Source organism: Lepidochelys kempii, chromosome 10 (genome assembly GCF_965140285.1).
Source record: "Lepidochelys kempii isolate rLepKem1 chromosome 10, rLepKem1.hap1, whole genome shotgun sequence".
Classification (NCBI taxonomy): domain Eukaryota; kingdom Metazoa; phylum Chordata; order Testudines; family Cheloniidae; genus Lepidochelys; species Lepidochelys kempii.
In genome coordinates, this window is record NC_136389.1 from 32,922,864 (window position 1) to 32,943,808 (window position 20,945).

General features: G+C 57.0%; 1 protein-coding gene across 1 annotated transcript; it reads left to right on the forward strand.

Annotated features, from left to right (window-relative positions):
• The first annotated feature begins 1,495 nt into the window (after window positions 1-1,495).
• On the forward strand, window positions 1,496-17,433 carry UBALD1 (UBA like domain containing 1). Its single transcript, XM_073362750.1, has 3 exons — window positions 1,496-1,754; window positions 10,513-10,572; window positions 16,179-17,433. Exons 1-3 carry the CDS (start codon window positions 1,635-1,637, stop codon window positions 16,500-16,502), a joined length of 504 nt encoding a protein of 167 aa, XP_073218851.1. The 5' UTR covers window positions 1,496-1,634; the 3' UTR covers window positions 16,503-17,433.
• The last annotated feature ends 3,512 nt before the right edge of the window (window positions 17,434-20,945 follow it).

Here is a 20,945-nt window from a genome sequence, read left to right on the forward strand (position 1 = left end):
TTGGATGCTTACAACACTGTGTCCTGGAACTTGTCACCTCCGCTCTCAGTGTGTATGGGGAGCACCAATCCATTCCTTTTCACATCCTCTAGCTCCGGGCTAATCAGCCGTTAGCTGGGCATCGCCTGGGCAGGGGCTGTACGACAGGGCCATCCCACAGTGTGTATGGCAAGGAACCCACCATACCTTGCCCTCCACCCAGCTCTGGCCTAGTTTCAGACAAGGGTTTACACGCAATGTGCCTTAAGCCAGACCCTGGTGCCAGGAGCCCCTTTGTGCTAGTGCGTTAGCTGGAGCCTGAACCTCCCTACACACAAACAGGAAGCTGCATGCGGCTGATTGTAAACAGTGCGAGCCTCCCTCCCACGCTATTGCCATGCTGGCAATGGGCCCAGGCGCAGCAACGCCAGCCTCACTACTGCCCTAGCGGCTCCCAGCCCAGCCCAGCCCCGCCCCACGCCCACCTCTCTCGCGTGCTCATTGGGGGCGCCAGATTTGTTTACCTTATATGGTCAGGTACTAACACAGCATGGCCGATGACTGGCTGTCCTGACACGTCACTCAGCGGACGTCAGCCTCCCCTGTAAAACTATGCAAACAAACCATGGGCTCCTGGGAAACGTAGTGCTGGGCACCTTACCTACCTGGGAGCTGGGTGCCTGCTGGCTGCTCAGCCTGGTGCGGGGCGGGGACTGACTGCCTGGCAGTGCTGGTACTAGCCCATGGGGGGCCTTAAGCAGGAATATTTTGGGGGCCCCTGCTCACACAATACATGCTATAATTAACAGGGGGCTCCTGGAGCTGCTCCAGATCTGAAGCCATGGCTCAGGCGGGTTATGCAGAGCCCTGGCTCTGCTGACCAGAGTCAGCCACTTTCCTGGCGTGTGACGGGAGCCCCGCTGCTGGGTCTGAGAGCGGCTGGCAGGGCAGCGGTGGGAGGGAGGCGTTCTTCGCCAGACAGGGTGGCTACACGCCTGTCCTGGCTCCCAGACACAGCTCCACGCACCCTAGGCACAGCCTATTTCCTAGCCTGTGCAGGGTGAGTCTCCGCGGTGGGGACGGAGGGGAGCCCCCAGAGCAGCCCTGCGGTGCTTTCTCTGCTTTTAAAACTGGACCAGGCAAAGGAGGCGCTAGGAAGCAACACCGCTATGGCCTGTGTACCAGCGGCGGGGTTGTCCCACCTCCTTGGCCAACGCGAACAACTGCGGCCTTGACGCAGCCCACGCTAGCCTTGCCTAGGCCCGGCCAGCGCATGAGCCCATGGCAGCGGTGCATGGGGTCAAGTCCTGCAAAGGACCCGTTGCTCTGTGGCGCGCAGAGGGGACTTGCTCTGCCAGCCTGCCTGTGTGCAGGGGTGGGTCCGCTCCAAAGCTTGTCTCTCTCACCAACAGAGGCTGGTTCAATGCCAGCTGTTACCCCACCCGCCTGGCACCGCAGCTAGCCAGCCCAGCCTCTGGACTACAGCTCCCAGCCTGCCCGCCCGGCCCCGCCCTGGCTGTGCCGTCAGGGAGGCCAGGCTGGGTGAGTCAGTCCCCTGCCTCCAGTAAATATTTGTATTAGCAGGAGCCGGCTCTGTAATGGTGGCTGCGCTGTGAGCGGCGCAGACCCAGGGACCCCAGGGCACGGCAGGCGGCATGTCGGTGAACATGGACGAGCTGAAGCACCAGGTCATGATTAACCAGTTCGTGCTGACCGCGGGCTGCGCCGCCGACCAGGCGAAGCAGCTGCTGCAGGCGGCGCATTGGCAGTTCGAGGTGAGCCCCCAGGGCGAGGCAGAGCTGGCTGGGCGGGGGCGCCCTGCCGGGGGGGCCGCGATCGCTGCCCATTTGCAGCACCGGCGAGGTCACGGCTGGCCTGGCCCTGCAGCCTGGGGCGCCGCGGAAGGGCTGGGGCGGCCGTGGGGCAGCTGGCGAGCAGACCCCCGCCGAGCTGGAGGGCGCGGGTGGGGCAGGAGGGGTTTCCTGGCGCTGTGCTACAGCCCGCGCCGCGGGGGGAGCTCAGCGCGGCCAGCCCCGGTCGGTGCCTCTGGCGCCTCAGCCTGGCACCTCGGGCGGGCCGGGGGCTTGAGCCTGAGGGGGCGGTGGAGGCAGGAGCTCCCGGGCGTGGGGCTCCAGGGCGTGGGCAGTGCCGCTGCGGAGAGGAGCCCCAGTGCTGGGCTGGGGGGCCAGTCCGGAGCAAGCCTTGTGCCCAGGGTGTGAGCCAAGCCATCTGATCTGCCCACCTGGCTGCTGTGTCCAGAGCAAGCCCCAGGGCACTCACAGCGGCCCCCAGTGGGCTGCCATGGAGTGAATGTGGGGAGAGGGGAGCCTGAGAGGCCCCAGTGCTATATGCCCCCATCCTGCCCCTCAGAAGGCTAATCCCGGGCACCTCCAACGTGCCGTAGCTGCCGCCAATTGCTGCGGGTGCCCCAGGGTCTGGCGGATTGGAAGGTGCCACAGCTGGGGCTACTGCCACAGTTCAGGGAGTGGGCGGTGGGACCGGGAGTTGTTTGGGATACGACCGCCTGTGCCAGCATCTCTGCGCTGCCCTGACAGACATTCGTGTGTGCCGTGTGTGTGTGTTCAGCACACCCGCTTCTGGGGAACGCTCCATGCTGTCATGGTACTGCTGTTTGTCAGGCCCATACAGGTCAGCCTCCCTAGGCCAGGGGTGGCTTTTCTGTCTCTGACCATTCTTGGGAAAGAAGACCGCCATCAGTACTGTCACTGCGGCGCTGTTTTAATGTTGGTGTGAATTGTGTATGTGTACGTGGATGGGGTATATGTGTACAGCCCTGTTTGTATTAGATGTGTGTGTACGAGTGTATATATGTCTAGTGTGTGAGTACTATATAGCAGGGGTGTATGTCTGTGTATGGGGTGTGCTTGTCTTCTGCCTGTGTTATTAAAGTGGGACTGTGTTTCATTGCTCCCAGATGGTCAGGGTTTCCCGAGGCTGGCTATAGCAGATCCACAGGGGCCACCCACCCCTTTCTGGGCCCCACTCAGGAGTGGATTTGCTTTTAAAAGGAGGTAGAAGTGTTGGGGCGAGCTCTGGCACTGCTAGGGCAGTCTTTCTGAGCTCACCTGTACTTGGCGCTTGGGGGGAACATAGCAATAACTGACCTTATGTGCACTCCCGCAACACCTCCCCCTGTTCCCTGCAGGCAGAATGATGCCCCTTAGTGGCTGTGGGTTGAAGAGCCCCGGTCTGGCCTTTCCTATGTTCCTGTCCCCTGGGGTTTGATTCCTAAGGCAGCACCAGGAGAAGAGGTTTTGCTGGTTAAAACTTCATTGGCTCCAACTGCTTATTCCTTTGGCCTGGAGTCAGGATCCTCTGTGACATCGACAGTGATTGCTGGGGAAGTGACTGTGATGTCACTCTCGGGATTGCAGCTTCAGGTGGGGAACATGCAGGCGGACTGTGCGAGCGCAGTAGTCCCAGAAAGCTCCCTGGTGGTAAAGAATGGGAGTGTGTGCGTGCTCAGGGGATGGACACAGCCCTGCCTGCTACAAACAAGATGTTTTCCATGCAGCACCAGCAGCTCTTTGCAGCTCAGTGTGACGGTTTTGTCACTAATGGCACTGTTGTAATTAGCGTGTCTGTTCTGTGACACAGAAGGAGGTTTGAGTCAGTGTAGAGAGCAAGAGGTTTCTACTGCACACATTAGCATGGCTGGGGCATCCCTTGTTCTATATGCACTATAAAAGAAACAATTCTGGGTGCATTTTATAGCATGGAGTCACTTGACTCCCTGTGCTTCTGGTTTGATCAGGTAGTTTAGACAGCTAGATACTGTATTCATAGGTTTTCTGGGTGCAAAATCAGAGGCTGATGGTCAAAATCAGACTGTCTGTCGTGTGTGTGCGTGTACAAATCCAAACAGATGAATATCTCATGCTCTCTCTGTGCACTGACTATGCACACCGAGAGAGGCACCCACAAGGCAAGCCCATCTGTATATTTTCAGATTTTGCAAAAGGAAATATTGGACACATTTACATGTGTAGTATGACCTAGTTTCTGTTCACCAGTGTAAATGAAGAGGAGCTCTACTGGACATTGTAAGACAGGTGTGAGAGAAGGATCAGACCCTGCCACCTTTTACATGTGAAGCACCGGGAGTAGGAACTTGCGACAGAAAGTTATTGTTTCAATTACATTTTCCAGAAATTTGCCACTATTTGGCAAGTTGCACAAGTGCAAACAGCAGTGTGCTGGCCGTGGGTCTCCCATGCTGGTTTGGCACTTGCATGACTCAGAGGAAGCTCAGCTGTAAACAACCCAATGGGACAAGTTACCAGTCACTTTTGGTGCAAAATGCTCAGATAATTCCCTTTGCAAAATGGCTGCTGAGCATGCCCCCTTCTCAGAGCTCTGCTCTAGGAGTACTGTCTTCCGGGTACTCCAAATCCCTCTCAGTCTGAGCCCATGATCTGCGTTTGCAGAGTATTGTTACTCCACCCCCTTTCACGGATGCCCTTCTCCAGGCTGAACCAGCTCCTCGGTGTGTATGACTCCCTGGAGTTCAGTGGAGCTGTGCTAATTTACCCCTGCTGAGGAGCTGGTCCACTGAGTGGTCTCCTTGGTTTCAGAAGCATTACTCCTGCATCAAGGAATTGCTCAGTGTAAAGGTGGCAGAATCGCGCTCTGCGGGTATTGATGCATACTGTCTCTTTCACATGGGGGACCACATTGCTCCTGTTACTCAGAACTCCGTAACCCATGATCCCATGAGCATTATTATGTGCCTCTCCTGCTTCACACCGTGGCCCAGGGACAGAGAGCGCGGCCCAGCCACTAGTGTTTCACTGGCAGCTGATGCTCCCACTCTCTTTGGGCACGATGGTCCATTCCCGTTTAAACTAACATTTCAAGATAATAAACTGCCTGACAACAAAGCTGAAATGAGTGACAAAGCAACAGGAGTTGGCTGTTCCTGCTGCATCTTTGGGCTTGTCTAGAGGAGAAGTTTATTGGCATAACTCTACTAATATAATTCTACCAGTCTAGTTACACCAGTGTCACCCCTTGTGTGGACACTCTGATACCAAAATAAGGATCTCCATCCGGGGTTATACCAGTTTAACTAGAGTGGTATCATTACACTGGTAGAATTATGCTGGTAAATTTCTCCATCTAGACAAAGCCCTTAAATACATACAATCTGCCCCATTTACAGCCCTTCCGGACTGCTCCATGCAGCAGGGTAATGCTTTAACCTTTGATCGCTGTGCTATTTCCAAGCGTGTGATACTTGGGCTGTGCTCATTTAAGGGCTGGAGGGAGTGGATCTGGGGAGTGAGAAGTGTTTCCAGCTACTGGGAGGGGGGTTGCACAGGATCACATGAACACACATTGCAAACTCTCTGGGGGCAAGGGCTGTCTGTGTTTGTACAGTGCCTAGCACAATGGTGGTCCTACTCCATGACTAAGTTTCTAGGCCCTGTGGTAATATGCACATCATAATAATGAGGGGGCATTTCCTTCAGCAGGGTTGGGGTGCACAGTGGGGAAAGGAACCAGCAGTGGGTGGGGAGGCCAAGTTGTTGTGCTCTGGGGCAGGGGAATTGGAAGGTAATCTTGATGGGAGGGGGTAGGGATCAGCATTTGGGGGAGCTGTAGGAGGCATTTGTCTCTGAGGACAAGCACACTTGTCTTTAGTTCCTTTGGGGTGAGCTTCACTCTTTCTCAGCATTGCAAGGGTTAGTAGTGAATTTCTGGGCTCCTGTCATTTTGCCACCCAGCCTCTCTGGGCTGTTTGGGAATTTCCAAATCTGTCCATTCACATCAGAGGAGAATTCCGGTCCCATAAGAGCCTTGGTACCTGGTAACCCAGACAGTCTCAGGGAAAAGCTGACAGACAAACCAAGGGGCTGGGTGCTCTTGATTCACTGGAGCTGGGGATTGTTGGTAATTTACTCTGTAAAATGTGTGTTGACTTTGGCCTGATCAGAGGCTGGTCTCCAGAAGGGATTTATTCAGCATTTACCAATGAGTGAAGCTAAATCTGTTGTCAGCAAAGCCGAGATCGCAGGGATCCCATCTGCTCAATCATAGCGGTGTACTTCAGGAGGAGACTCACTCAAGTCTATTGAATTGTTCCAGATTCATCCCAATGTACGTGAGAGCAGAACCTGGCCCTACCTGTCAATTGGTAACTGTTGGTAGGTGAAGCACCTTCAGATCATGCATCCTCTGGGACAAACCCACACATTGACATCCTTGTGCAATGCAAAGAGTACTGTGTTGCGGTGCACTGCCATGGTGTCAGAACACTGCCCGGGCCCCAGCCGTGTTACATGATGCTCTCAATGTCCTGCAAGTCTCCATACGGCCCTGTCAGATCCAGCAGGCCAGGAGCTCCCAGGAGGTATCCGACATCAATGGGGAGGGAAACATAACCAAAGACAACACACGCTTGTGGGGCGGGAGGTTGGGAAACTGTTAGTTTGTATCCATGTAAGAGGATCACAGCCTGCAACACATTAAAAAAGGCCTGAGAAGGAAATCATTCATTTTGAAGGAACATTTTCTGTCTCTGGGAAATGGGGTGGCTCCAGGGAGTTGGGGGTATTTTGAGGGTTCCGTCTCTGGCTCTTTCACTAGCCCTAAATTCACTCCCATTTGAATACGGAAACCAGGGCAGATTTTTCTCTCTGTGCTTTTTTTTTTTTTTTTTTTTTTTTTTTTTTTTTTTTTTAAAGTTTGCTGCTGTTGCAATGATGTCAACTTTGTTGCCACTGTTTAGGGGGTGGGATTGGGTGTGTGCCACCAGGGGATTGGCTGTTCCCATGTGCCCCTCCTCCTGATGGAGGCGTTCCATCCTTGGATTAGACTGGTGACTTTCCAAGGCTCGGGGAGGGGGAGCGTTCGGGAGCCACTCCTGGTGGGTGACTCTCCCCATGGGCTAGGCTGTTATTGAGGGGGCCAGGAACAGTAACTCCACCCAGCCAGTGGAAGGACATGAAAAGGGTTTCACTGAGATATTTACAGAGCACACATGGGGCTGTTTGTGAAATATAAGAGCTTGCAATAATTCCTAGGGCTCGATTCCCTTCTGCTGCTATAAATGCGGGGGAGCAGCGGGGAAGAAGAGAGACACCACTGAAGTCAGGGGTGCTGCACCAGGGTGAAACCGGAGTGAACGAGAAGAGGATTAGTTGCTTCATTTTGCATGTGTGCACACACTTCTGTGTCCTGCCTAGATTCATGTCTGGGCCATCCACTTCACCCACTTACATTCCTTTTTTGTTGTAAGGCAGGGCAAACCACACTCCTGCCCAGCAGCCACATCCTGCTGCCCTTCTCCCCCCAGACTCCGAAACTGCAGCCCGTGCTCGTCCTCCAACTGCTGATCTGATCTACTTCCCATTCTGTTGCTGGGGAACACAGCTATCGAGCAATTATTGGGCCTCTCTGGTGAAAGGCAGGAAGACTAGTAGTCTGCCAAGTGCCTTTAGTAGCAGTGGGCACCAGGATCAAACAATGCCTGGAGTCCTGTTTAAATTAACTGAAACCGGGGAGTCTCTCCCTTCTAGCTTCTGTGTCGCTCCTTGAACACACCAGGGGCTCCCTGTGGGCCACCCTCCCACCTCCCAGGTATTGCAGGGACATACTACAGACCCCGATCTCCTCCCTCATTCCAGGGGCACTCCGTTGCCCCCTCTGCCACATGCTAAGAGCTCTGGGCCCTCCAATCTCCCCATGCCAGGGGCTGTCTCCTTTTTCTCTCCTGCTCCAAAGGACCTTTCGTCCCCCTGGACAGAAGGGAGGGGTGGGCAGCTGGTGTCCTTTCCTCCCACCCCCAGCCTGGAGCAGGCTTTGGGCAGGCTGTGAACGGCTTCGCTCTCTTTGCCCTCCGACTCCCCTGCTGGCTGAGCACCCACTCTGCTGCTGGGAGACAGCTCAGCGGGGAGAGCAAAGAGCCATTGTTAACTGATGACCGCTTTTAGCCCTACCGGGGGCTCTGGGGGCTCCTCCCCATTCACTCTCCCCCCCAGAGGCTCTGGGGGCCCCTCTCCACTGACCCTTTCCCCCATGCCAGAGACTCTTTGTGCCGACCATTCTTCCCACCCTCCATTCTTATTTTCTTCCTGGGTGTCAGAATTTTAAACTCCTTGGGAGGAAGGGCAGAGGTGAGGTGGGTTATTTTGCTAGAAGGTTTTAATGGCTCCATCCACCAGTTCTTTGATCCACCGACAATTTCAGACCTGATTACAGCTGAGGGGTCTGCCAACCAAATGCCAAGGGCTCCGTATGTCCCCTATTTTCCTCCTCCCAGTTTGCCACTTTCCCCCCAGATCAATAGGTTTCTGCCCATTGAGGTCTAGAACATTGCCTGGAATTTTGCAGTTAATCACATTTAGCATTTAAAAATTATCACTTTACATCCAAACAGACAAATGCCATTAAGTGGAGTGTAGGGCCTCAGAAACTCAGCCAATGGAGGCTGCCTGCCCTTAACTAAAACCATATCCCCCTCAAGGGTTTGGGACCAAAAAAAAACAAAAAACCCTTAAACTCCCTGGTCTCCTTTAGCAATAATTGCCTTCCCCTCTCTGAGTTTTGTTCACATTTATGGGGATATAACCAGCCAACTAAATGACTACTAGACCAACCAACTGGCTGGTAGCCAGCTGCCATAAAACCTGAGCTCCCAGCCCCACCTCAGCCACCCGCCCCACCTCATGTGACTTCTCTCAACCGATAAGCTACCCTCTGCAGTTCCTCTTGCCAGGGCTCCAGCCCCTGTTTTAAGGGATGTCTGCCTTATAATCACGGTATAATTACAGTTTGAGTAGCCATACCCAGACTAGCTTTAACCTAGCTAGGTGAGGTCCCAGGACAGCGAAATTGCAGCTGTGTGTTCTCAGCATCGGCTGTACAAACCCATGTAGAACCTGCACAATTAGTCATGGAACGAGGCTGTGCTGGGACGAGGCCAGACTGCGCAGTTTGGGGCATGCTATTGAACCCCCAGAGGTATAGGAAAACTATACCTGCCAGCGGTACAGAGACCCTCAACTTTCTCACTTTGCCTATAGGGGGAGCCAGAGAGCAGCATCTGAATATTATTCTGTTGTCTGGTAGGGACCCGCCCTCTGTCCTCCCATATCACCCCCAGAGAGAGGCACACCTGTTACCCCCCACCCTGTGGTTTACACAAGCAGCTAGCCAAGCAGATGCCACCACGGCCCTCAGTATTGCAAACATTGGCACCTCTGCGCTAACTGAGCATGGCACACTCTTCACTTCCTCCCCTGAACTATTCCGCAGAGTAGCTGTTAACAGCTGCCGTGGTTTACCCCAGAAGTGGCTGCATTTTGGGGGGGTGGTCGAATTGATTCCTACAGGGATATTGTGTGAGACTCTGTAAAATGCTGCGAGGGTGGCAAAACTTTCTATAGAAATCAGTTAACAATATGATGAAAAGACATTGCACTGGGGACATACAGTAAAACACCACAGACCTGATTCTTCTCTCATCTCCGTTCTTATACAGTGTGAACCACTGACTTACCTGGAGTTACTCCAGATTTACACAGTGGGAGAGGAGTGTCCAGTCCCTTCCATCCAACACTCCCTCTGGTCTGTTTGATTGTTTAATTCTCCGGAGTCTCTCAAACTCCCAAATGATTTGGATGTTCCTCAGAATGTCAGTTAAACGGGGATTTCTATGCCAGTGCCTCAGGCTGGTGTTAGGGGATGCTGTGCTGCTGGAGGTGAGACATAAAAGCAAGGTCCTAACTGCTTGTGGTCATTATAGATCCTGTGGCACTTTCCATGAGCGTAGGAGTACTCGCCCTGGTCTCCTTGTCTAATTCAAGCTTCGGTAATTACATTCCACTACCCTAAATTCTCCCTAGAGCCCCAGTTGGATTTGGTATTCTTCTACACTTCCTGTGCCAAACGGCTGCATAATGTAGTACTGGGCTCCACCCCAGAAATGGCTGCATTTCACCAGTGAGTGAAGTAAGTCCATATGTGTAGCATCTGTCTGTGAAACTAAATGACAAACACCGTTCGCTCTGCAGAGGCCCTTGGAGCTGTTCTGCATGCAGCGTTGTTTGTTTTTTTAAAGAAGACGTGACGGTCTCGGGGGGGTTTCTCTGGAGCCATGGCATGTGCTGACCAAGGGGGCCATGCATGTTTTCGCATGGCATGGAGGCCAGTGCCCAAAGGGGCTATTTCAGAGTGGTTGCAGGGTTCTGATCACATGAGGTGGACTGGAAGTGACACAGGATCCAGAGTTTGGTGGCAAACGGAGGGGCGATTTTGCTTTCGCGCACACAGGTGGGCTTCTTCTCTGCTGCACTGCCTGCTCCAGGAGCCCCACCCACCAACAGAGAACAGGACGCTGGCAGTCAAGAGCTACCCATGCTGAGCCGAGAGTGGAGCTGTGCCCTAGTGGAGCCCTACTCTGGGGCATGAGGGAGCTAGACCAAGCCCTAGGCTTGTGCTCCAGAGAGTCGGGTGGAAGAGTGCCTCGTTCCCAGACAAATGATAAATCTCTTCCTTCCTTTTTTGCAGACTGCACTCAGTGCTTTTTTCCAAGAAACAAACATCCCCTACAGCCATCACCATCAAATGGTAAGTGCTTCCCTGACCCTTCCCTTTGCTAAGCCGGTGCAGCAGCAGTGCTGGCCTTGCATAGCTGGGCTGCTGTTGCTAATGTCCAGGCCTCTGTTCCACTCCTCCACGAGGGAGGGCAGAAATATACAGCAAAGCCACGGGGCGGGAGGCAGGAAGCTTCCTGCCAAGAGAGAGAAGCTGGGGGTGGGCTGTGTTCTGGAAACATCCATGGGGGGAGCCAAAGGCCCCAGGCTGGTGCGTGCAGTGTGCCTTATTTGGGGTGAGGGTAAATGAGGCCTGCAAGCCAGGGTGCAGTAGCATGCAGTGTGCCCTATACTGTGGGGAGCACTCTATAGGGAAATGAGAGGAGGAAGAAGCTGTAATTTGCACCTGTCCGATAATGCAAAGCAGAGACTGCGGCAGGAGGGGCAGGCAGGCTTGGTGGGTGGGAGGGAGCAGAGATGTGGGGCAGGCATAGAGGGAGGGGCTGAGAGGGGGGCACTCAGAGCAAAGCCAGGGTAATCCGGAAGGCTGATCCTTGGTACTCTGAGTGCAGGAGAAGCAGGCAGAGGGTGACGGGAACAGGGCTTGGTTCAGCTCCAGTGGCTTGGAGCTGAACCAGACTCATTCCCTTTGGCCCTTCATCCCCATTACTGGACCACCCTGCCCTTCCGCTCCTGGGACTCTAGCTGTGAGAGCCTCCCTGAGAGCTGCAAGCTGGCTAGCTCCATCAAGTCCCCCAGCCCAGGAAGGTGCCTGACAGGAAACTGAACCCTGCTCTGCCCAGTGGGAAGCTTTCTCCCAAGAGTCCATCTATGGGAGGTGCTGGAGGTGAATGCATCCATGGAGTCCAGCGTAGTTCAGTGCACTGGCCACAGGTGGGTGTTGGTGGCCCACTGCTGTTTGTGCTGGCCCTGAATGTCCCATGAGCTCCTGTGCTGCAATGAGCAGGCAGAGTAGGAATGTAGCTATTTCCTGCCCCTCCTGCTGTGTGCTGATGCTAGTCCCATTGCCCTGCACCTGCCGGCCAGCCAGGCCCTTGCTGTTGCTGGCTGGGGAAGTTTGGGTCCCAGGAGAGTCCACAGTGCAGCCTGCACCCCTGACACTAAGGCTGCACAGAACTGCAGTGTTACAGGAGCTCCCAGCGGTGCCTGGAGAAGCTGCCAGTTCCCTGGAGGCAGCTGTGATGCTCTCTGGCCTGGAGACCCTTCTCATGTCTCCTGCAGCCTCCATGGTGTGAAGGGGCCAGGTGGTCAAGGCTCCGCGTCGCTCTGCTCTTTGCACTGCCGATGACACCTATCCCATCTGCCCTGCCACGGGAGGGCTCAGGTGAACAGCCCAGCGGCAGGGCCGGGGATTTGGGATGGCAAAGCCAGCTCGGCCATTTCACCTCCTGGGCGCAAACAGTCACCCCAGACTGTCGAGGGAGCCGCTGCCTGGTGGGCCCTGCTCCAGGCAGTGCAGAGAGGGTGGCTGGCTCTGGCGACAGGGCTGGAATGTGTGTGGGCGTGGGGAGCCCTGATGCCCTGAGCATCATCAGCTTCTCTCCTGGGCCAACGGCATGGGGGCAGCGACTCGTGTGGCGGCTCCTGGCCTGTCTCCTGGGTTGCCACAGCAGAGCCGAGCCCCAGTGAGCGGGCTCCAGGGCAGGGGGAGGTTGCGCTGCTCTTGGGCACTGCCTGGAGGCCGATTGAGGAACAACAGTGCAGCGTGCATGTGGGCGGGGCTCTTGCAGCCTCCCCCAGAGCCCCTGGCCCTGGCAGGGCCACCCCTGCCTCCCCCACACAGGTCCAGCAGCACTTGGCTGCCATGTGCTGAGTGAGGTGAGGGGTGGGCGAGTGGCATCCCAGACAGAGGGGTAGTGGCTGGTTAACGCTCCCTGTCCTGCTGAGCCGGGCTCCTGGCTTCCTGGGCCTAACCTGCAGCCCAGCAGTGGGTCCACATGTCCTGCACAACCCAGCAGTGCCAGGTTGGCTTCTTGGTTGGGCCATTCAGTTCCGGGGGAGCTCCTACCCCCACCAGCGCCCCTGGGGCAGGTGGGCTGAATGGAGTCCAGGAGGAGGAACTGACCCCCTCAGAGATGAGAAGCCTAGAAAAGGACCTTGTGGGCCCTGGCATTGGTCCCACTCTGAGTCCATGGCAAACCAGTCTGCTCCACGCCTACCCTGCCCCTCCTTGGGAGCTGCAGCTAGGCTCTCTTGGTGTGACAGGCGAGAACAGAAGGGCCCTGCACTTGTAACGTAGCAGACACACAGAGACATGCAGAAATATATGTGTGCTCTCACAAATGTCTGCTTACACACGCACTCACGGGCGTAGACCACAGTCATAGGCGCACACACACACACTATTTCCCTTTAAATCTCTCTTCCCAGCAGCCCAGCACTCTGCCAATTTGCTTCTTGACAGCCTGTGACCCCCCCCTTATTCTCCACCCAACACTTTCCCTTGTTATATCTTGCCCACAGAAGCCCCTGGGTCCCCATGCTCTGCCCCTTTAACTCTCGTGCCTGGGCAGCCTGTAATCTGCCTGTGCAGATGGGTCCCTGGGATTTGCTGGCTGCCGTGTCCTCATTTGACTCCACCGTTCTCTGGGGCAATCAGGGATTTGGAGCATGCAGTGAGCATGCAGAGCAAGCACCCAGAAAGAGCCACGCTACAAACAGCCTCCAGCGCAGGCAGCCGAGGGGGTGGGGACAGACAGTGTTGCATGGGGCTGGACACCCTGGAGTCCATTGGGCTGCAAACCGTGAGCTCAGGGCAGGGGCTGGCTGTGTGGAGATGGTGTCCTGGCCAGCTGGTTCTTGGGGTGGCACAAGCTCGCAGGAGAGCGGGAGCCCTGGCTTTGGAATCCAGTCCATCCCAGAGCAGGGGCTCTCCGGCAGGGGGGCCACCTCCCCCTCCCTCATCCTTCCCAAACTGAGTGATGTGTCCCCAGTTGGTTAGATGGGAGGGGGATCCTGCTATGAGCTGGGTAACGGGGGGCTGAGCATACGCCAGGGGGCCAGGGCATCTGGACTGGGGATCCAGTTCCTATGCATCAGAAGGGCCCCTGGCATATGTCATAAACCACAGTGGGGCTGAGGCCCCCACTTACCCCTCCCCTTTCCTCCCTCCCAGTGTAGCTTCGCCATTCATATTCCCTCATGGGCACCCCCTCCCCCCAAAGGGTCTCTCCCTGGAGAGATGAGGGTGCAGGAAGGGGCTGGATCTCAAGGGTACCATGTACCGCTCCTGTCTGGGATGTTTGACATGAGCTCTTGAAAGACGATTAGTCCTCGGGGGCCTGAAATAACTGCTTCTTGCAGGGAGCAGCCTTGATAGGAGCTGGCAGCCTGGCAGAGCCACCCAGACATGCTGGCTCCAATACCCACCCCCACCGAGCGCCTGCTCCAAGCCGCTTACCTGCCTGCACGAACCTGCAGGGAAGCTGCAGCTGTGGGCACTGCCCCATCTGAGGAGGGGGAGAGGCTGCAGGTGCAGTCGCCCACCCCAGCCCCCACTGGAGCCCCTATGCCAGGATCCAGCAGAGCCTCAGCCCCTCCTGAGCACAGCGTGCAGGGCACCTTGCTGCGCCTCGCCTGGCCACCCCCAGGCACTGGTCAGAATGGCGAGTAATGTAATCACTGTACTGGGGGGTTCTCAGTCAGCACTGGCCCCCGTGCAGTGCTAGGGGGCGCTGTGCTACAAGGAGCAGGATGGGGGCTCGGTAGGGGTCGCTCTACCCTCTCAGTGCTGACCCCCATGGCCTAGCATACTGCTTGGGGGCTCTGTGCTGTAGGTGGGCAGGGTGGGAGCTCAGTAGGGAGTGCTCTCCTTATGCAGTCAATGCTGTCCCCAATGCAGAGCTAGGGGCGCTTTCCCTTCCTCGTGCGGACCCCAGGGCATTACAGGGTGTAGTGCTGCAGCAAGCAGGATGGGTCAGTAGGGGGCGCTCTCTGCTGGGAGTGCTGAGTGCACTGCGGTGCTAGTGGGTGCTGTCCTGCAGGGAGCTTTAGGATGAGACATAAAATGGCTGCCCTGCACCCTTGTGGAGTAAGGCTCAGAGTCGGTTTTCGCAAGTAATAACAGTGTAATGCTTGGTACGGACCTAGCACAGCTCACAAGCTCTGCACAGACGGCGCAAGCGTTAATGTGAATGTTCATGTCAGCGTTTGGACTGAATTCCTCCCCAAATCCACCCCCTGCAGTTTCAATTGGGTACGGTGCTCTTCACTTCCCGGCCCAGACTGTGGTGAGGTGCTGCTTTGCCACTCGGGGCTACACGCCCTGCATTTGACTGCTGAGTGATGTGATCCCCGAATATCTCAACCTTGGCAGACTCCATTAAAGCCCTGGAAGGGGAGGTGCTGTGGTAGCAATAGCTATTACTAATTGCAGCTTGCCATAGAGTTATGGGGTGGGGTGCTGCCTGTCATGCCCAGGGGTTGGATGCTGGGATCCTCTCTGGCCCAGGTTGGGCTAACACAAATCAGTCGCATCCTTGCCCCAGTGGCAAGGGAAGACGACAGCTCCCGGCAAGTTTGTCAGGGAGGCAGCAGCTCCGAGTTCTGCGAGTGGCCCTCGCTCCCTGGACGGTCCCTGCCAGTGCCGGCTGTGGGGAGGCAGAGGCCTGCAGTGTCCTCCCGCTACTGCTGTGCGTTGTGGAGGCCACGTCTTCCCAAACGCAGTGACGGGGAAGCCACAGGAACCCGCCTGACCTTGTGGTGGCTCCTCGCCAGCTCCGGGTTCTGTCAAAGACCAGTGCTGCTGGGAAGGTAGAGCGGGAGAAGAGTGCAGAGCCGCTGACTCCAGCGGGCAGCAGCTGAGGCAAAGCAGGCCTGAGGGACCTCAGCAGAGCTTTGTGTGTGTCTGGGCGTGGGGGGAGCCCAGGACTGGAATTGCAGGGGGCTGCGGGTTAGGATAGAGGGGCACTAGCAGAGCTTGCCCAGCAGCACCGTGTACCATGGCCGGCTCTGGCTAGGGCTGCGAGGCCCTGGCTTCCATGGGCATCAAACTGACACACAGATTCAGTGCTGGGTTACATGGGGAATGTGCCAGCATACCGGTACCGCCGTAATTCTGCTGGCGGCAGTCCCCGGGGGGCACTGTTGCTCCCAGAGTTACCCTGGTATAATTACCGGAGGTTCATTATGCTGGTGAATTTCACTGCATAGACGAGCCCTTAAAGATAGATAAATGTTCCACCCCTGGTGCCCTCTTCCAGCTGCTTGGCCTGCACCAGCTCTCCCCTAGCCCTGCCTGCCTGGGCCTGGCTAGTGTTTGGGTAGAGACCACCGAAGAAAGGCCCAGGTGTGGCAGGGAACCGCGCTGGCGATCCAGCTGCTGGCACTCTTGCTGAGTTAGAACTGATGCCCCTGTGTGGTGCTTGGGGTCCTGGGCTGCTGACTTTTGGGGGAGACCCTGAGCCCTTGGATCATTAACCGCGTCCTGCAGTCAGCCTCCCTAACCGCCCCTGCAGCCTCCCTCGGACGTAGGTCTCGCCCTCATGGCTGGTGGGGTGTTTCCATGCTGTTACACTGTGCCCACTCTCCACCCCAGAACTGGCTGCGCACTGCACTCTCTGGCCCTGAGGGTGAGGGGCTGTGTCTCTGACTAGCTTCTGTCTCTTTGTTCCCCTGCAGATGTGCACTCCTGCCAACACGCCCGCCACGCCCCCCAACTTCCCCGATGCCCTCACCATGTTCTCCCGCCTCAAGGCCTCCGAGAGCTTCCACAGCAGCAGCCCTGTGGCGTCTATGGCAACCTCCCCTCCTCCCCCACCCCCACCGCTCCCCCAGCCCGGGGGCTTCAACCCAGCCTGGCCTGCGGCTCCCCCCTCCATCCAGCAGCAGCAGAGCATGTGGACTTCACCCCCGCCCTCGCAGCCATCGGGCTGGCCCGCCACAGTCTCCCAACAAGCCACGTCAGAACAGAAGGCCAACGTGACCATGGAGGCCGAGAGATGAGGCCACAGGGGAGCAGGAACACGATGTGGGGAGGGCCCCCCTATGGCCCCAGCTTTCATTTCCCCCCCCTTTCCGAGGAGGAGAGGAACTTTGTTGCCTCAGAGACTGGCAACCACACTGAGACAGACAGACACGCGAGCAAATAGCCACCTTGCATGGGTTTGGTTTGAAGTAGTTTTTACTTGTCCTAGAGCTGACCAGAGCTCCCCAAAGACCCAGGGAGGCCACGCTGGATGCAGGAGCCATCTCTGGCCTCTGCGTCCCGGAGCCTGACTTTGTAGGAATCTCTCAATGAGGGGACCCCCCTCCCATCTTTCCTGTTGGGACACTGGATTTTTGCATGCAAGTGACTGGGGGGGGGAGTAAATCCCTTCTTCATGACCCACTTCTCCCTCCTAGCACCTGGAGGGGTCCCACTGCCAGGCAGAACGGGACTGTGGGTAATACACATCTCCCCCTCCCTACACGGCTCCCCCAACCCTGCCGAATGGGGGGTTTTTTAAAGAAAAAAGGAGGGGAAAAAGGCATTTCTGCTCAGCTGCAGGCCTCGAACCCATGCACTGAGCTTGCTTTGTACTGAGAGGGCGGGGAACGGGGTCTCCTTTGGAGAAATATAGCCACTTGTTTTCTATGACCCAAGCTCTCTGCTTTCGCCAGAGCGGGGACCTGCACCCCCTCTCAGAGCCTGGGGGATCAGATTCCCATTGAGATGTGTGGGTGAGGCTGGCTGGGCAGTCTCCTCTCATGCTGCCGGGGTGGGGGGCTAGCGCCCTTTGCATGACTCAGCGTATGCCCCACGGAGGCTGGGCTTGCTTTGACACCCTCTGTTCTTTGCTCCCTGCGGTGGGAAGGCCCTTTGGACACGCTCTGGCGACACCAGGCCTGGGCATTCCTCAGTGGCTGCTTGCAATACACGCTCTTCTGCTTTGAACCCTAGTGTCCGTGCTTCGTTTTCAGCAGCCTGGGGAGGCGGGAATGCCTTTTCCGGGGTCAGGGACCTCACCTCACGCCTCCTGGCACATGCCCAGGCACGCAGTCACACGCAGACAGGGCTCATGAGGGAAGGGATTCTGTTTTATGATGCAGTGATGTGGGAGGGGAGTGGGGCTTCCTCCTCCCTGCCCTCCCCCACTCGCCCCAGGGCTGGGCTATGGGGCAGCGTTCACCCTGGCCTCACAACTGTATTGGCTAGAGACCTGAGAGGGGAAGCTTGACGGGCTGGGAAGCCCTGGGTCCCCAGAGGTAATCGGGGGCTGCTGAACTCCTCACCAGGGGTGAGCAAGAGATTCTCCTCCCCCCTGACAGGGAGACCCAGGAGAGTTGGGATGAGGTGACATCTACTGCCTCCATAAATCACCCCTGCAGCTTGGCTGGAGTGCCCTTTCTCCTTGCTGCCTGTGTGGGCTTGCGCTAATGTTATACTGTGGCTGCGTTCTGCCCCAGAGGTGGCTGCATGTGGGGGGGTGGTTTTGCTGGCATAAGAGGTGCTTCTCTTTGAGGGTGAGGTGCTATGTGCGGGGAATTGCACCAAAGGGGAGCAGGAAAGCAACTAGCCCTCAGGCTGCTGAGGTAACTGAAAGCTACATTTCCCAAGGGCTTTGCTGCAGCCATGTCTGAGGAATCCAGAGTTGTGTGGCCCAGAGACAGAGAGGCTCCATACACGTCAGACAGGTGGCAGGAGAGGAGCCATCCGGAGGCCGTGCCGCTAAGAACTCCCCAAGCTTTCCTTAGTCTGAGTGACTGCTGGTGTCTAAGCAAAGCGTGCTGGGAAAGCTACCCCGCTCCTCGCTATGGCAGGACCTGCCACAGGCATCAGGGGCAGCATCCTCTGCCCAGAGGCGGAGCACAAGCCAAAGCTGCTTGCGTGCCTCGTACGAGGGCGCTGCCCAGCCAGCGCTGAGCAGCACGGGCATTTGGCGTCCCTCGATCCATCAGTCCGGACATTGGCTGAGGCCCTGGAGAGGAGCAGTCAGTGGGGTGGAGAGAACGGGCTGGTGGCCAGGAGTGAAAGGTGGAGTGGCTGGAACAATGAACCCCATGGGACTGTGAGTGAGAGGCAGCTATCTGAGCTGCTTAGTGCTCTGTCCTGTGGAGGGGCGGGCGGGGGGGACTGCTGGGACATGGCTCTGCACGGCCTGTTCAGCGCTCACGCCGTGGGTCTGATGCAGGAGGACAGGTACGGGGTTGCGAGCAGCAGGACCTGGACTCTGGCTGTGGCAGTAGCCAGTGCACTGTTCCCTCCAGGTGTTGTGGCTGCTGGAAGCCCAGGATGAGCTAAGCATATCCACAGGGGCTGGAGCTGGCATGTCGGGGGGCTGATGGGCGAGCAAAGTATGGCTGGGCTTCGACACCCCCCGGCAGAGGGGGGCATGCTGCTGGGTTTTCTCAGTGCTCCCCCCCAGCAGCAGGCTCAGCGTGAGGCATGTCCTGGCTGCAGGACAGGTCTCTGGGGAGCAGACAGTGGCACAGACCAGCCTGGCACAGCTCCCTGGGCAGGACCACAACTCGTGCCCAGCATGGCCCCCCCCACAACAATGGCCTGGAGTTAGCCCTTGAAACCAGGACTTCTCTACCCAGAATGCATTGCTGCTGCAGCTTTCTTGGCCTGCCGGAGACTCGAGGAACTTAAGCCCGTTCTAGCTGACTGAGGGGCGCTGCTGATTGGGGGCTCGGTGTTGGTGCGCTGGCCCAGAGGCTGCTCATGTTACCTGGGTTGAGTGCATGGGAGAAGCTCAAAAATGGCTTGGAAAGGAGACGATGGTGTTGCCCAGACAGAGGCCTCGGGGCAGGGATGGGGGGAGGCCCAACCCAGAATCACCTGTGGGGTCACTTGCAGGCTCCATACAGCCCTTGGAGTTCTGTGCCTGCAGCCCAATGCATGGCTGCTTTGGTGGATCTCTACCCCGGCCCTTTGGCTGTGTTCATTCCTGTAGGGTCTGTCCTTCTGTGGACCCATGTGGCAGGGGATCTCAGAAGGGATTTCAGTAGATTTCACTCGTGGGGCATTGGTGTGGGGAGGTGACAGTGTGTCTGCACATGGGCAGAGCCTGCAGTCAGCTCCGTGTGGGTCCTAGGGCTGGCAGTCAGGAGGAGAGGTGTTCACGTGCAGCAGGAGTGGGATGGTCTCTCATGATGCCCCCTCATGCAAGGTCAGTCCGTGGCATGGGCCACATCTGTCCCGCCATCCTCTGGTGCCACCCCGAGCAGCTGGCAGCCCTCCCAGGAAGGTCATCCTGCGGGATGCAGGGATGGGGAATCGACGGAGGGTCTGTGCTGGCATTTCCTATGTGATCCTGGGACACGTCGGCAGGAGTGACCAGCTTTGGTGTGTTGGGTGAGACCACCACAAGGGCAGGCACATTCCTCTTCAATGCCTGATGCCTGACACGAGCTGGCAGGGCCAGCAGAGGAAGCTCTGTGCCCATGCAACATCTTTGAGCTCTGTCCTTCCACGCCCAGCCCTTGGAAGGAGCCAGCAAAGGCCCTTTTCCCATGCTGTCCTTGCTGCCTTTCTTCTGCTCCCAATGTCCTCAGAGCCATGCTCCCTCTGCAGTGTGGCACCTGGCTCAGGAAGAAGGGGCTTGTGCTCCCATTTTAGTTCCCTTAGTGACAGAAAATGGGCCCAGGCTAGGTGGGGCTTGCACAGTGCAGGAAGCAGATTCCCAGCTGCACTGGCAGTGGATTTGCAAGCTGGCAGGTCAATGCCAGCTGCTCTGAGCACCCCCAAGCCTCCTCCTTAGCCACTTCGTGGATTTCATTGGATATCAGTGGATGTGATGTAGAGATGGTGTCCAGGCTCAGCAGCAGGCTGCCATATACAGATGTGCTAGGATTGGACCACTTCACACACAGGGTCTCCAGGTTAGTTAGCACCCCAGAGTTCTGCCTTCATGGTCCAGGGCACAGTAATGCTTCCCCGGGCTGGCCACTAGAGTGGCCCAACCCGCCCATTCTGGTCTCGGTGCCAGCAGTCAGCACAGTGAAACCCTAAGCCATGGCTTCTCTTGTGCTCAGGGCCAGCCAGGAGGTCTCCAAGGCAGAGGAGCAGCGTGAAAGGGACGGGCTTCCAGCTGGAGGAGGGCAAGAAGACAGTCTAGTGGGAGGACCCAGCTTCCTACCTGTGCTGAACCCAACCTGCACCCCACAGTTTCCATTCCCCCTGGGGAGGGCACACAGCCAGGTCAGTGCCACGTTACTGGTGTGGGCAGTGCTGGAGCTCCCAGGATGTCACCTACAGCGTAGGGTACCCCCTGAACTAGGCCCAGAATGCACAGCTCCAGTCCAGCCTCCACTTCTTGCCACAGAACCAGCACTAGGCATGAGCAGACTTAGCAATGGCTTAGGGCCCCGAGCAGCTCAAGAGGGCCCTCTATTTGCTTTTTTAGTATGTGATGATGGGTGTGGGGAGGGACAAACATATTCCTTCTTGGGGCCCCCAATGGG

Bases quoted from the DNA above. Each gene is read 5' to 3' on its own strand.
- UBALD1 (XM_073362750.1), top strand. From the start codon at position 1,635: ATGTCGGTGAACATGGACGAGCTGAAGCACCAGGTCATGATTAACCAG. The intron at 1,755-10,512 runs GTGAGCCCCCAG...CCTTTTTTGCAG, and splicing joins CGGCGCATTGGCAGTTCGAG to ACTGCACTCAGTGCTTTTTT. The intron at 10,573-16,178 runs GTAAGTGCTTCC...GTTCCCCTGCAG, and splicing joins ACAGCCATCACCATCAAATG to ATGTGCACTCCTGCCAACAC.